This window comes from Hyperoodon ampullatus (assembly GCF_949752795.1).
Source record: "Hyperoodon ampullatus genome assembly, chromosome: 18".
In the NCBI taxonomy this organism is placed as follows: domain Eukaryota; kingdom Metazoa; phylum Chordata; class Mammalia; order Artiodactyla; family Ziphiidae; genus Hyperoodon; species Hyperoodon ampullatus.
In genome coordinates this window covers 43,000,777-43,016,252 of record NC_136931.1, presented here as the reverse complement: position 1 = coordinate 43,016,252, position 15,476 = coordinate 43,000,777, and the positions used below count along the sequence as shown (strand labels likewise).

The 15,476-nt window shown below is 44.4% G+C and overlaps 1 protein-coding gene across 1 annotated transcript in view; it reads right to left on the bottom strand.

Annotated features, from left to right (window-relative positions):
* Positions 1-9,599: 9,599 nt before the first annotated feature.
* The window catches only part of ZNF536 (zinc finger protein 536), a gene marked incomplete at both ends in the record, with an annotated part of 236,623 nt that continues 230,746 nt past the window's right edge, over positions 9,600-15,476 (bottom strand). The window contains one exon of the mRNA XM_079723259.1: positions 9,600-9,844. Coding sequence (XP_079579385.1) covers positions 9,600-9,844 — 245 coding nt within the window. The remainder of the gene's footprint in view (positions 9,845-15,476) is intronic.

Here is a 15,476-nt window from a genome sequence, read left to right as displayed (position 1 = left end):
ATAGAAAGTTACTGATTAACGGGTATGGCGTTTTCTTTTGGAGTAATAAAGATGTTTGGGAACTTATACAGCCAATGGTTGGGCAACATAGTGAATGTACTTACTAAATGCCACTGAATCGTAGACTTTAAAACAGTTAAATTTTATATAAGTGAATAATATATATATTATATATATATATATATATATATTTAATTTTTAAAAAAGAAGTTGATATTCTTGGGAACATGGATCCTTCCATGTCATTCCAGACCAATGCCCTGGACACCAAAGCCCTGCAGGGCCCCTTCTTTGAATGCCTCTGAAACCTGGGCCCTCAAACACCTCACTGCTGGTTCCCCAAATTCAGGACCATCTTTTTGAATAAGGCTCTGTGGACTTGCTGGCAGCCAGCAAATCCTCTGGCCCAAAGAAAGGGCCTTCTCTGACAATTTATCTAAAGGGACAACCCCCGCTCCCCCTGCTTTCCAACAAATCACTGAGGGGGTGGGGTGAGAAGCCGGGGCAGGGACCCTCCTTTGAGTCTCCTCTGCTGGGTCCCCAGAACCTGGCACAAATGGTGACCCGCTCTTCCCAGCAACGCCCCCACTCCACCCTCCAGTGCTACTGGGCCCCAATTTCTGGTAACAGCAATGATTCTGAGGAGGAAATGGGCAGCTATTTGGGAGGAAAACAGAGTTCAGGTGTCAATAATTTAAAAGATACGCGGCATTGATCCCTGTCCGCGGTAATGGCATGAGCAGCTGGCGCCGTGCAGGACCCGCGCGCCCTCCTTGGGACCCGATGCCATAGCGAGCCCCTTTGGAGCATTTGTCCCCTTCCTCGCCAAAAGAGAAGCCCTGGGGACCGGGAGCTTGGAGACCAAGCCTCGGCGCGGGGGGCCTTCTCCCCTCCGGCCAAAGTTCCTTTGATCCCTCAGGGGCGAGGGGCTGAGTCAGAGGCCGGGTTGCGGGGTCCGCGCCGAAGAAACCAGCCCCCGACCCGCGGCGGCACGGAGACCCCGGGCGCTCCCACCTGGCGCCGCGCCCGCTCAGTGCCCACCCGGCCCGGGCGCCCCTCTCCAGGCGCGCTGCCCAGTGACCTGCTCCATCAGTCCGCCAGGTCTCCGGAGGAAGGAAAAAACATTGAAAATGAAACCCTACCCAGCGGAGAGCTTCCACGTTAGGCTGGTTTTCTGTTTGGGGGTTCCCGATGCTCCCCCCACTTTGGGCTGGAGAGAAGCACAGTTGAGTGCCGGTCCCGGTCTCTCAGGCTGCGCTCCCTGCACCCCGAGAGAAAGGCCCACCAAGCCGGGTGAAGCCCACCAGGACCCGCAGTTACTTTTATTGATTTTCTGGAGATCTGGCAGCCAAAAGTAGAGGCGTGGTCGCAGGGGAAAGAGGCCAGGCGACGCAAGGCAAACAAACCTCCTGAACAAAGGAGCGCACCCAACTTAGACATCCCCAGACCGGAATGTCTGAGTTGGGTGCGCTCCTTTGTTCAGGAGGTTTCCAAGCCATCCGAGTGAACCTGCCACCAAAAATCGCTTGTAAACAAAGAAAAAGGCGGGGACTGACCCAAGGTATGAGGAGCAATTTGTGCGGGCTTCTGGTTTCGCTTTCTCAGTGTGCATCGTTTTTAAAAAACGTGACTTCTAACCCTCAACCTTGCTATCCCTCTTTCTCCCACTGTCTGCCCTTTCTGGGAGAGGCAGTGAGGGGGACACACTTCAGACAAATCACAGCAGCCAACTTCCTGTCCGGCACCATTTCTACTGAGAAACCCTCCCTCCACCTCTCCGGGGTACAGGTAACTGGATTGATGGAGCCTCCTTCACGGCCTCTCCCAGCCAAACTTCTCATAACCCCATGCATAAATAATCACATGTTTTATAAATAGCTGTGGACAAGAGGCTGTAAAACAACGAAGATATATTTGTGCCTTTACGTCCTGGAAATAGTTTCTAAAACGACTGTTTTATTTGGTGTGGGCTGAATGGGGGCGTGTGTATACATAACAATCCCCAAAGTTTTCCCCTGCTCCCCCCCTCAGGTCAGACCAACACTATCCTTAGCAAATTGATAAGGTTCCATGGGCAAGCTTTATTCGTTCTGACACGAGCCTATGACACTTTATAAAAAGAAGTAATCCAGAACAATCTCTAGGTAATTAACACCTAGATAAACAAACATAAATTTCTATATTGCATTTATTTGGACTACCACTCAAATATGCGTGAACCATGCTTTTTTAATTAAAAGATAAATCCATGTGACACTTAGCCTCAAACTTAATTATTCAGCATAGTATAATAAAAAATAGAGCCCATTAAATGTGTCTTGCACTGTATTTCTGTATTAACAGCAAAACAGTTCGGTCTGGGATCATTTAAATTTTCCCCCTCCTCTTTGCTTGTGATTTCCCTGTTCACAAAAGCCCTTCCTCTCCCTTCCTGCCTCCCTCCCTCCCTCCCTCCCTCCATCTTTCTCTTTTCTCTTAACACCAACAGGTGATGAGATTAAAACTCTTCACAAGCCCCTACATGGAATGCTCAGCTGGGCGACATTTTTAATATTGCATTACACTATGAATTTTTTTCCTTCCCCATGGAAACGTACCTCTAGTTCTGTGGAACGGGACCAGCCCTTCTATCTTGAAAAGAAGATCACAATATTTAACATTAATTTCCTTGGGATTGTGCTTACAATACACCAGGTGAGGTTTTCATAATCTACTGTTACAATACAAATGTTCAACAGAGAAGGGGAAGTGTGCAAACCCCAAACTACAAGAGACAGCAGGGTTATCATCTTTATAAAAGTTTCAGTACAAAATACTACCTTAACACCGAGTATCAGCAGCTCAGCAGTTTCCAGCTGCCAGGAAGAGAAATTCACATTTGAGGCATTCCCCACCTAGTCGAAGTAGAAACAGAGATCCATTCGGTCACTCAGCAAGGGTATGTAAACAATGACCACGTGCCAGGCATTGTGTGGAGTGCTGTGTGCACCTTGTCAACTTTCACCCTTAACAGCAAAGGTGCTGTGGCAGAGAAGTTTTGAACCCAAGTCTCAAGTTAGCAAAGCCCATGCTCTGAGCCCCTTGGCTCCCCCGATTGGCCTCGTACTGGCCTCCTGAGTTAAGGGAAGCAATAGCTTGGTTCCACCGAGACATGTGCCTTTAGAGGGAGTGGCCTTGCACCCAGGTTGACCAACCGTTCAGGTTTGTCCAGGACTGCCCTGCTTTCAGCACTGGAAGTTCCACGTACTGGGAAACCTTTTAGTCCAGGGAAATCAGGATGTTCACCATCCTATGTACACTCCTCCAGCAAATAGTGCTGCTGCCATGGTGGCCAAACCCATCGACAAAGGGATAGACTGGAGCCATACAAAGACCTTGAATTGGGACCAGGAGACTCCCGCCCACTCCTTCCCAGGAAACTGAGGTCCCTGGGTGTGATCTATGACTGATGGTCCTCTGGGATCCTGTAAATCTGTTGAAGAAGGCATTTGGATCACGCTACATCGACTCCTATCTTGCTGACTTCTGAACAAGCCAGAAAGCCATGCATCTGCAGAATGCACGCCATTTCAATGCTCAAGTGGGTTCCTAGCTGGTGTCAGTTTCAATAACAGTCCTTGGAACCTGGTGGTACCTAGCTTGCTGTCTGTGCAGCTTGTAACACAGCTATCTACTACTATCTCATTTAATCCCAGGAAGAGCCTTGCTGTGGGCACCATTTTCCACTTCACAGATAAAGAAGCAGATCTGGGGAGGTGGAATGACCTGCTTGGATCCCTCAGCTCAGAGAGGTGGAGACAGGCCTCCCGAGCCCCATCACACCCACACGGCCTTTGCACGTGCTGCTCCTCTAGCCGGCATGCTCTCCTTCATATCTCAGTTCATTGTCACCTCTTAGGGAAGTCTTCTGTGACATGAAAAATCCATGTTATCCCTGAATCTCCTCTTCCAGATGTGTTATATTTATTTGTGTGATTATCAGATTGAAGTCTATTTTCTCCTTAGACAGTGATCTGTGGGCATGATCTCTGACTCACCTGTGTATCTCCAGCCCATAGCCCGATGCCTGGCACACAGTAGGTCCCCTGTAAACTTTCATCAAACAAGTGAGTGGAATAACATCTAACCCCAAGACCAACTCTTTTCCCCTAGCATCCCACTCTTTCCCTATCTGCCCCCAAGACCCTGAGAATGGCAAGAAAGTGGTTAAAATACTGATTTTTCAAATGAGAAAATTGGAAAACAAAAGGTTTAAGACATTTGTCCAGGATTATTTTATCTGAAGAGGGTGAGTGTGGAGGAATCATGACCACCTGACCACCAGGGAGACTTTTCCAAAACACAGGGGGGTTTAGTGTACAGTGTTTTGTGTATGTGAAATTAATCTCAAATTTATCCATAACTTATTACACAACAGTGGCGACAATATCTAGCATTTGTAGAGTCCTTTATAAACCCACATATAATTTCCCCTACGTTATTGCATTTAACTTCATAACTTTACAGGTAACGATCGATGAATGCAGAACACTTAAACTGTTCAAGATCAAGTAGCCAATAAGTAGTTCAGAGTTCAGATTTAAGTCAGGACACCTTAATCTTGTAATTCTTTACAACGGACTGATCTGCCAATTGTCTGTGACTATAGAAGAGCTCAAAATATTTTGATGGAAATACATATTGAAGCTTCTTAAAAAGGCCTCCTTCCAGTTTTATTTTTATTTTGTAACAGCTTTATTGAGATATAATTCACATGCCATAAAATTCACCCTTTTAAAGTATACAACTCAGTGGTTTTTAATATATTCAGAGTTGGGCAACCAGCATCACTATCTAATTTTAGAGCATCTTTATTTCTGGGAGAAGAGAGCTCCTCCCCCTGAGCCATCAGTCACCCCTATCCTCCCCTCCCCACAACCCCAGCAACCACAGGACTGGCTTCTTTAGTGACTGGCTTCATCAACCTAACGCAGTGTTTTCAAGGTTCATCCACGTTGCAGCCTGTGTCAGTGCTCCATCCCTTTTCATGGCAGAATAAGAGTCCATTCTTGACAAAACGCTAATTTGAAAAGATACATGCCCACTAATGTTCATAGCAGCACCATTTACAGTAGCCAAGACATGGAAACAACCTCAATGCTCATCGACAGAGGCATGGATAAAGAAGATGCAGTGTGTACGCATACACAATGGAATATTACTCAGCCATAAAAAAGAATGAAATAGTGCCATTTGCAGCAACACGGACGGACCTAGAGATGATCATACCAAGTGAAGTAAGTCAGACAGAGGAAGACAAAGATCATATGATATCGCTTACATGTGGAATCTAAAATATGACACAAACAAACCTATTTATGAAACAGAAACAGACTCACAGACATAGAGAACAGACTTATGGCTGCCAAGGGGGTGGGATGGATTGGGAGTTTGGGGTTAGCTGATTCAAACTACTATGTATAGGATGGATAAACAGCAAGGTTCTACTGTTTAGCACAGGGAACGATACTCAACATCCTGTGATAAATCTTAATGGAAAAGAAAAAAAAATCCCTTCTGTGGATAAACCACATTTTGATCACCTATTTATCACACAGTTTTTAAATACACATTTTGAAGCAATATGTGAAATTCAGAGACTTCCCCCCAAATCCAGGTGTCCCGTGTCTCTTACAGAGTCAGAAGCCCTGATGCCGCCTTCTTCGTGGTGATGAGGAGCAGGACTGGGCTCCCCCATGGCCCCTGAGACCGCCCCCCTCCCAATTTCTACTCTCCTCCTCTCGCCACTGAGGCATCCTTCCTGGCCCCTGGAGGCATTTGGGATCGGGATCCATCATGTATGCGGAGTTACGGCCCCTTAATCAACCTTCCTTCCCTGATGGGTTCATTTTCTGATCCTTCCCTAACTCCTCGTAAACTCACATTTGTTGTTTCTAACAAGGGACTCTCGGGGCTGCCAAAGATTTCATTCAGGTCATCCGCTCCCGTCCAGGGACACCAACAGTCTGGCCTCCTGAAAGAAACTCGGTGACTTACAAATGCCTGTATCGTGGCTGGATGCCTTTGCTTGCAACATTTCGGTGGGCCAACCTATTCCAGAGCCACAGCATGCACCATGCAAGCTCGGTTTTGAAACCAGACCACCACCGACAGCAAAAAAACAAGTTAAAAAGCAAAGGCTTCCCTGGTGGCGCAGTGGTTGAGAGTCCGCCTGATGATGCAGGGGACGTGGGTTCGTGCCCCGGTCCGGGAAGATCCCACATGCCGCGGAGCGGCTGGGCCCGTGAGCCATGGCTGCAGAGCCTGTGCTCCGCCACGGGAGAGGCCACAACAGTGACAGGCCCGCATACCGCAAAAAAAAAAAAAAAAAAAAAAGCAAGCCTGCGCATCAAGTGTGGGGCACACACTCCAAACCTTCTCAGATCGGTGGCAGAATTCTGTTTTTCAGCAGCCCAGATACTGTAGACTTTATTATTCTTTGTTCTTTTCCTTTGCTTCTGGAGAAAGAATTCATATTGTCCTCTGATCATTCAGAGGGAGAAGACTTCCTTGCATTTAATGATTTTTTTAAAACTTGCTACCAGTAAAGGGAAATAATAGATCCCAATGCCTTAAGTGTCTTGTATAATTGCTAGTATATGAGGAGCATTGGTATTTGCATAGGTATTACCTCACTAAAACCCATGTCTGCAAGCTTTCAAAGAAACATAGTTCACAAATGCACATGGGTGTGCATACACACACACACGCACACAGATACACATGCTATTCGTACTGCACAGAGATACTCTTCGGCTTGAAAAAGCACCAGGTTATGGGAACCATCCACCCAGGATACTGCAGGGCTTTTTGTAAGAACTGGGGTTTGACCAAGTCTTATCAAAATCTGATAAAGCTGCAAAAATATGTTTCCCTCCTCCTAGTAAACATATGTGAATAGGAAAAGATTTTTTTCCCCCAGAGGTAGAGGTTTTATTGCGTAAAACACTGGATAAAACTGGACTGCTTCAAAGACATTTTATTCTAACAGCAGAAAGAAAACAGTCATTGCTGAAAAAACAACTTTTAATACTTTCTATACCAGAATAAAGTTCTGTCAACTGATGTATTATAATAATAAATAATGACCAAGAATAAACTTTAAATACAAAGTTTTCTACTTGTTACAAGCATAGCAACAAAATTCTCTACTCTATTGATCTCAGATTTCCTCCAAGATAGATTTTTTGTTCTTTGTGTAGGAATGTAGACAGTATTATGACCAGCATCACAGACTACAGAAGTTACAGGGAAAAAACTTGACATGTTTAGATATGAGAACCTGATGACATTCAGAAACTGACACTGCATCACTGCGGCTGTCACTTGTTTGTATTACAAGTTACAAATGTTCTGGAAAGAAGGCCTGTGTCAGGGGGGATATAAGGACGGTAGCACTGGACAAAATGGAATCAACACACACGCCACAAAGAAGAGGGGATGTTCCCAGTGTCACAAACAGAATTATTGCCTGTCGCATCTGACGATGCTCAGAAGACACAAAAGGATACTGAAAGAGCGCCCAAAGTGCTAGAAATGGAATGTGGCTCTCGTTGTTTTCCACTTTTTTTTCCTCTTTTTTTGCTCTTTTTACTTTTTTTTCTTCTTTTTTATATTTTTCTTTGCTAAGATACCAAAGGCAGGGCAAACACACAGAAAGCAAGCGACTGGCACAGTCACCAAACACAGTAGTGCATTTAAAATCCTAAAGCTTACTACAGTCGGAAAGTTTTCAATAACATTTCAGTCCTTTCTCTAGGATCATAGAAACAGTTGCATTAAGTTTATCAACTCGATTTAAGTAAGGCAGTGAGAACTATTCTAGAAAAACAAGAAAGCAGCTTGCTCTATGCCAGATGGGTCCACGTTGTACAGCGAACACGTTTACACTGAAACCCCGGGTGGATGTCACCCTCTCGACAGCATATGCAAACCGGATTCCTTATTAGCCTGAGATTCCTTCTGGTCTCAGGATAGCGAAGCATTTTATTTACATTGATTGCAGTTTAGTATTTTTGTAAACTGCTGTAGGCAGAGCTGAAGTTTTTAAGGCCCTGGGGTTTTATTCTGTGCTCCCAGCCTGCAAGGAGATATCTATCTTTTTTTTTTTTTTTAAGTCTGAATGATTTTTTTTAGAAGAAGTTAATACTTCAATACTTCTCCACCGTCACAAGCAACAGCACCAATTTCGTGTCACTCAAAGGAAGTATGTTAAGAGGCTGAACTTTGACACCACACTAGCAGATTCAGGAATAAACCATTAACTAGTCTTCGTAAATCGTTTTTGAAAAGAATGAGTTGTTTCATTACTGGCTCTCCAATCTCCCTCTGGGTGGTGCAGAACTTGATAAATTTGGAGTATCCAATCAGTAGAAAATCTAAAATCTACAAAAATATAGAACACATTTGTTTTACAAAAACAGACATTTTAACTTAAACAGTTTTCTTCATTAGTGATGGAGAACAGGATGTTTCGATTCATATTTTAATACAAGCTATTTCATAAGAGCTTGCTGGAGAAGAAAACCTTGCTTTGTGTCTGTGAGACTTACAAAAACGAACACATGAAAAAAATCTGATAATAAGGACCAAAGCAGCCTTCTTTCAAGTAAAATGTTTAAAATCCTAATAAAAACAATCTATTGTTACATAAACTTCCATTCCTCACCAGCACCTTCTGTGGATAGGGTGGGCTAGTTTTTCTAAGCATTTTATATCATGTACCCCTAAAATTTTTTTATTAGCAACCTTCTTGTAAATTCCTCCAAAAATTTAAAAAAAAAAAAAAGACAACCAAGAAAAAAGCATTTCCCTCCATACTGCAATTTGATCTAAAAAAAAAAGGAATTACTCATCAAACCTGCACTGGACATTTGTCTGCAGATACTTCCTGACCATTGATTCATTTGGCTGTGGATTTTTTTTTAAATGCACGTTGAAGATGGCAATCCTCTGCAGTGCCGGTCAGCCCTGGTGCTGGCTGCGGGCCGGCTAAGGTTTCTCTGAGAGTGCAGTTAAAACACCACGTGAATTGATTTTCTCTGCAGTGACCGCTCCAGTCTGACTGGCACCGCGGCCGCCTCCCAACACATCCCATTAGGGTGCGAGGCAGATGACAGCAGCTGGTGTCAGATTATAGAGGTGTTTTCAACAATGAAAACACAGCCCCTCCATCTTCAAGGCAACACTAAATCATTTAGATGGTATCGTTTTTCAGTTAAGAGCATGATTTTTGAACAAAGACGACTCTAGCATTGGAAGGGCCCCCAGCTTTCTTGAGCTCGGAGGACACCAAGCATTTCTGAAATCCCTTTTCTCCCACCTGCATTGTTTGGAAATACTTGTTGCCGGGTAACAGTTTAGCAGCCATTTTCAAGGGCTGGGGATTTTTTTTTTTAATATATATATAGATATCTTTTTAAATTTTTAAAATGTTCTATACACTAGAGGGGAGGTTGTACATGATTTTTTCCCCTTGGAATGCAGTTAGCAAACTCTTTTACCAGATGCATAATCTGAAAACTGTGTAAAATAATATTGCAATATCCGGGTTGGTTGGCTCAGTTGCGCTCCTCCTGGGCCTTGCTGCCCTCCTCCGTTAGCTCCGCTGAGCTCCCCGCCTTGACAGCTGTGGGGTCTTCGAAATTCCCAGAAGCCTCCGAGTCGACTCTGGAGCGCTTGAACCTGCGGTCGGGATACTGGCTGTTGTCAAAAGGCATGCGATGGACGCAGAGGACGTGGGTCTTCAGATTTCCCTTCTGAGAGGCACTGTAGGGACAGTAGCGGCATTGGAAAGGCCTGTGACCTGTGGGCAGAAAGAGTGGCCGGTCAGCTCTGCCGCTTGCCCCCCTTCCCGGCCCCCAGCGCACAAAGGACCATGATGGTGATTACCAATATTATCAATATCATCAGTGTTCTTGCCTTGCAAAAATCAGATGGCAAAGAATGAAGATGCAGCCCGTATAACTATTTGGATAAGTAATAAGTTACTTGGATAAATAATGTTACCAAATAATAATAACTTGGACAGGGATTTCCATCGTGGCCAGAGTTTTTAATTCAGAGTTTCTAGGTGACAGAAGAGAAAGTTCCCGACACCTGGAAATTCTTTGATTAAAGCTTAGGTAGCAAATATTTTAGCCTTTGCAGGCCAAGGTCAAAGATATGATGTAGGTACTAATATAACAAGAGAGGAAATAAATTTCCAAATTTTTGTTGATGAAATTCAAAACTTTATTTATGGATACTGAAATCTGAATTTTATATAATTTTCATATGTGATGAAATACTATTCTTGTTCGGGTTTTTTTTTCAACCATTTAAAAATGTAAAAACCGTTCTTAGCTTGCAGACCATATGAAAACAGACAGGGGACGGATTTGAGACTTGGACTGTACTTTGCTGACTCTAGCTCCACACAAAAAATCCATAAATCCTGCCAGCTGAGATTCTGACTCAAGTCTCCAAGCCAGTTCACTTTCTTATCCTCCCACTAACTCTTTAAGTTTATCTTAACTCTTAAGATAAGCAAATCAAGAGTGACCAGGGAGGGTGTTTGGGGTGGGGTGAGAGAGGGATATTACCCAAGCCTTGCTCTTGGGTGGAGCGGAAGTGCCAAGCTGGAAGAATTTGGGAATCTCAGGGTTTCAAGAGGAGGCAGCAGAAGGTATCAGAGAGGAACCTGGACATTCAGATAATCAAGGACAACCTAGTTTTAAAGAAGTTTGATTTTGAATAGTGACGCTTGGAATCAAACTTTACTAGAAAGGCTATAAATCAGAACGGAAGACGGATTGTGTGAAATCCATGTACTCCTTCAGGCTTGATTTCTCTGTTCGGATGCACAGCAGGCGTGCACACATGTCTGCCATCTTAAGGAACCAGTAAAGCATCTGGTTTGGGAAGTTATAATGGAACAGTTGTATTCTGCTTGATGCTGGGAAATGGTAGATATGCCATTCCTGGAAGCCGTCCTACCCAGCACCCAGAGAGGTCAAGACCGAGGGCTGAGTTTCATTTGCTCAGAAAAATAAACAAGTAAATAAATGGGCCCAACCGTTTACCCCAGAAAACATCTGAACAGCATATTCAGCACTTTTTCTAGAACGGTAATAGCAGAAGTCCTGTGTATCTACCTAGAAAACAGTCTTGTTCTTGAGGAACTGGAGGCCAACCAAATGTTTGGAGCTGAAACTCATTTTCTCACCAAATTGCACACAGTGCTAGATGCTTGCTTCTTTCTTAGTGGGCTTCAGGAATTAGCTCTCTCCTTCTTCCCTTCTAGCCAATTGGCCCCTGGGCAAATCCATTCTACCTGTTGAATCTTTCTCCTTCCAACACCCCCCTTCTGAGCTTAGTCCAGTGTACACCAACGCTTGCTAGACTATGAACATGGCAGCCTGCAAGAGGGCTTCCTGCTTCTAGTTTCCCCACTTCCTGCCCATCCTCCCCAGGGATACCACAGTGAGTACCAAAGCAGCAGCTCAGCTGTGATTTCCTTGCCCAAATCTTTGATGGCCACCTACCCCCTCACCTTCATAGCTCAGTCCCAGCACCTCTCAAGTCTCCTGGGAGCATCCCCACTTTGCCCACTCCAAACCAAACGATTAGATGGTCTCTGCAAAAAGGCTTCATTCCACAGGGTCTCCATACCCTTTCTGTGCTACTCTCTCCCTGAAATACTTCTATTCTCTTCAGACCCAAACCCCATTCTTCTTTCAAGGCTCTGCCCAACTGGAACGCATGTTTTATGGGGCTGCTGTGTGTGTGTTGATCACCATGACTGTCTGTATGTTCCTGAAGCAGGAGGCATAGCCATCTTAATATCACTGGTGCCAAGCCCACTACCTGGCACAAAGCAAGTAGGCATTACCTGTTTGTGGACTGTATTATTATCTTACTGCTTCACCTTGCCTTTTTTTTTGAATACAAATTTTTGGATAGAGTTTTCTCTTGTTTCTATTGTTGTACCTAACACAAGGCTGAATTTGATCAACTTTCCCACTTGTGAAAGCCAATTTGCAAGTCCATGGAGGTAAGAACAAATGAAACCCAAGAAAAGCGCACTTGCTGTTCGACCTTCCACATAGCCTACCACTGCAAGAAGAGCACAGACAGTCAGCAGGAGGGGCCTGGACCACCATTATCAAGTAAGAGAAGGATTCGCGAGCACCATTCCCTTCTTACCTTCCTGCTACCCAACCCCAGCCTTTGGGCTCGGTCGCCCCTCACGCAGATGACAGGGAAGACTCTGGGATGGTGCTGAAGGAGAACTGAGACTCTATCTCTAGTGGACTTAGCATATTTACGAAGAATATACATGGCCCTACTCTTCATCACGTCGGAGTTAGGGCGTAGACTGAAGGGAAGAATCGTGGTTCTGATCCGTGGCAGTGGGATAGGAAAAGCCATGCCCATTCTCCCCACCATAATCATGAATCTAAGTCAGCGCTAAGCTGGGGCTCAGTGAGTCTCCAACAGATCCCAAGACTCAGTCATCCAACTCATGAAGTCGTCATCCCTATGGACATGAAGCTATGCCCCGGGCTCAGTGAGGGAGGATTTGAGGTTCTCTGAAAGGGCAGCTCTTGAGCAGGAGAAAGGAGGGCCCAACTCTGTAGCTGGAGGCATAGGAACCAACTGAGGGTCATTCAGAGAACCTGAGGAGTGGAGCTGAGACTTCGCTCAGGAAACCTAAGAAACGCTTTTAAAGTTTTGTCCAAATCTTCTCAGAAATGGAGTATAGTTCCTGGGTTCCCACCAAGGGCTGCCCTGTGGCAGCTCACAGAGGAGGGGTGACCACTATCCTAATTACCATGGCTCAGAAAAAGCTGGGGCTAACTTGTCAATGTATTTATTTCATGGCAATAAGTTACTGATGGAGAAAATCATGGTGGTCTGACAGGTCTTTGGAGTTAAGGACTCCAAATAATAAATAAAAATAAATAAATAGAGTTAAACTCTTGGTACCATGATCCAAAGAGGCTAGCAGAACCGTGAAGCAAAATTACCAAACTAAGGTATTATTTAACAAATTTACCTCAGATCGCCAGGATTCACACTGGTTCCTCCATTCTTCCATTGTTTTTTTCCCCATCTATGAAAGCTGTTTATTATATTTTCTATTATTATTACTGAATAATACATTTCTGTGCGAATCGATGCTAAAACCTTTGGAAGCCACCCTCTCTGCAAATTGTGTCACCGTGGGATGCACATGCCTCTTAGCAAACCAAACAGAGAACCTCAAGTATCACATTTATTCACAATAAGAGCTTTTTTGAATTGGCCAAGTTGACATAAAAGCACTTAGTATATTTTTCCCACCAATTGATTTTAAAATATTAATCATGATTTTATCCTATGGTTATATCTGAATCTCTGTTTCTTGGTAGAGTCAAAGATGTACAGTAATTCTGGCATATTTGGATACTTCAGTGGTCAAACCATTAGTATTGAAGTAGTTTTTATTTTAACTTAGGTGAGCTGGAGAGCTGTATGTAAAGGTATAATGTTATGCATGTGTACATTTGTAGAGAGAAGTCTATACAATACTGGAATCATCGTAAATCCTGATTTTGCAATATACCTTGTAAGTAGAAGCACTGTAGATAATGGTAGCACCTGAAGATCCCAAAGGCCTACGTCCCACAGGTTTTCACATACATTTTTGTATGTTTAACCTCACATTTGAGCTTTACGGCAGTTTTGTTAAGGATATCAACCCCATTGCACAGAGAAGTAACTTAAGATATAGCAAACTTGGACGGTTTGACTTTCAAACAAATTTCCAATGTGTATCAAGTATTCAGATGTCCTAATTCTCCAATCCTTATGAGAACCATGATTACAATGTGTTTTTGTAGGATACATACACACACACACACACACACACACACACACACACACACACACACACACCCTTGTGAGGGGTTAGTTGAAAGTTTCCCATGAGACTGATGGAGAAGAAAATTATTTGAAGAAATGAGAGGTCCATCCTGAGGGAGGTGATTGTGAGGGGCTGAGACGAGTCCGGAAGAAAGCACTGTGTTCCCTCAAGACTCAAATGTAAGTGAAAGGTTGATCCTTTGGTGATGAGAACATTTACTCCCAAACAGAAAGCTGTTGGTATGCAAAGCACTTTTGGAAACTTGATACATTTCCCAGTCCAGCTAAATCTGGATGAAAAGTTTCATATTTCTCTATACCATTCATCCATTCGAAGTCCCTGGTATTGGCACAAACACAGTGATATGTTTGGTTTGGGTCAAAGAACACAAGCAAGGACTTCAGAACAAACCCCAACGCTGAGAGCTCCACTAAATATTCTACTGTGATTTTCTGATATGTGTGACAGAACAAGGGACCCACCTGAAGGCAGAGACAGCAGGAGAGACTGTGGAAATCTGCGCTGACCTTTCTTACCTTCGTGCTGCAGTGGATGTGGGGCTCTGAGGGAATCGGATCTCCAGGTGCAGGCAGGTCAACTGTCCCCTGAGGAGAAGCCCTCAGGGTGACAAACTCTGCAAACTTCCATCCATCACATTTTAATGAGAGGAAAGACCAGCCATGCTGCCTGTGCCCACCTTGGCAGACTGGAGATGGAGGTGGCCATTCACTTGGGTCTACAGGTGGCGATGAAGATGCTACATCAGTTTCTAAGAAGTAGCAAAGGCTTTAAGACAGAGTTGAGTCTAACAGCCTTTCTTGGTGATTGAATTTAAGAGAGTAAGTTCACCCACCCCTGCCAGCTCCCCATTTGAGGAGAGCATCAAAACACTGGCCTCTCTCAAGTTCAACCCCACAAAGAAGCACTGCCCTCCAGGTGTCCTTTGGCCCCTCTGAACACAGGAGATCCTTTCCTACACATGCCTGACCACAGAGAGCTCTCTCAGTTTTGCATCTTTGTTTTCAGGTGTCCTCCTGCCCTGTAGTAGCAGTGTGAGTCCGACCAGGAGCTTGGGTTCAAAGCTTAGCTTTCCCTCTCTGTGAGGTTGGGAGGCTACTAACACCCAAGCTTCAGTTTCCCCTCTGTCTGACCTTGAGTGAGCACTTGATCTCTCAAGGCTTCAGTTTCCACACCTTGGAAATGCGGAGATAATACTAATACTGACACCATAAGCCTGTTGTGAGGATCAGAGGAGACAGTGTGTCAAATTTGTAAATGACAAAGAGCTATACGAATGTCAGCAGTCTGTCATTGCTATGGTTGCTGATTTCATTGTTGTCATCGTGTTCCTTACCTAAGCCTGGTCAAGGGAGGCTATGCTTTGTTCTTCATCAAAAGCACTGATTTGACCAGCATTTCGTGTGTCACTGTTTCACACTAGCCTGCCTGTTCCAGGTGGTCTTGTCCCAGATGGTCTTGGATTAAAGCCAGAGATATTGTCTCTCCTCCGGGCACCTGCCTTTGGAGGGGGCTTGGGGAACTGGAAGAC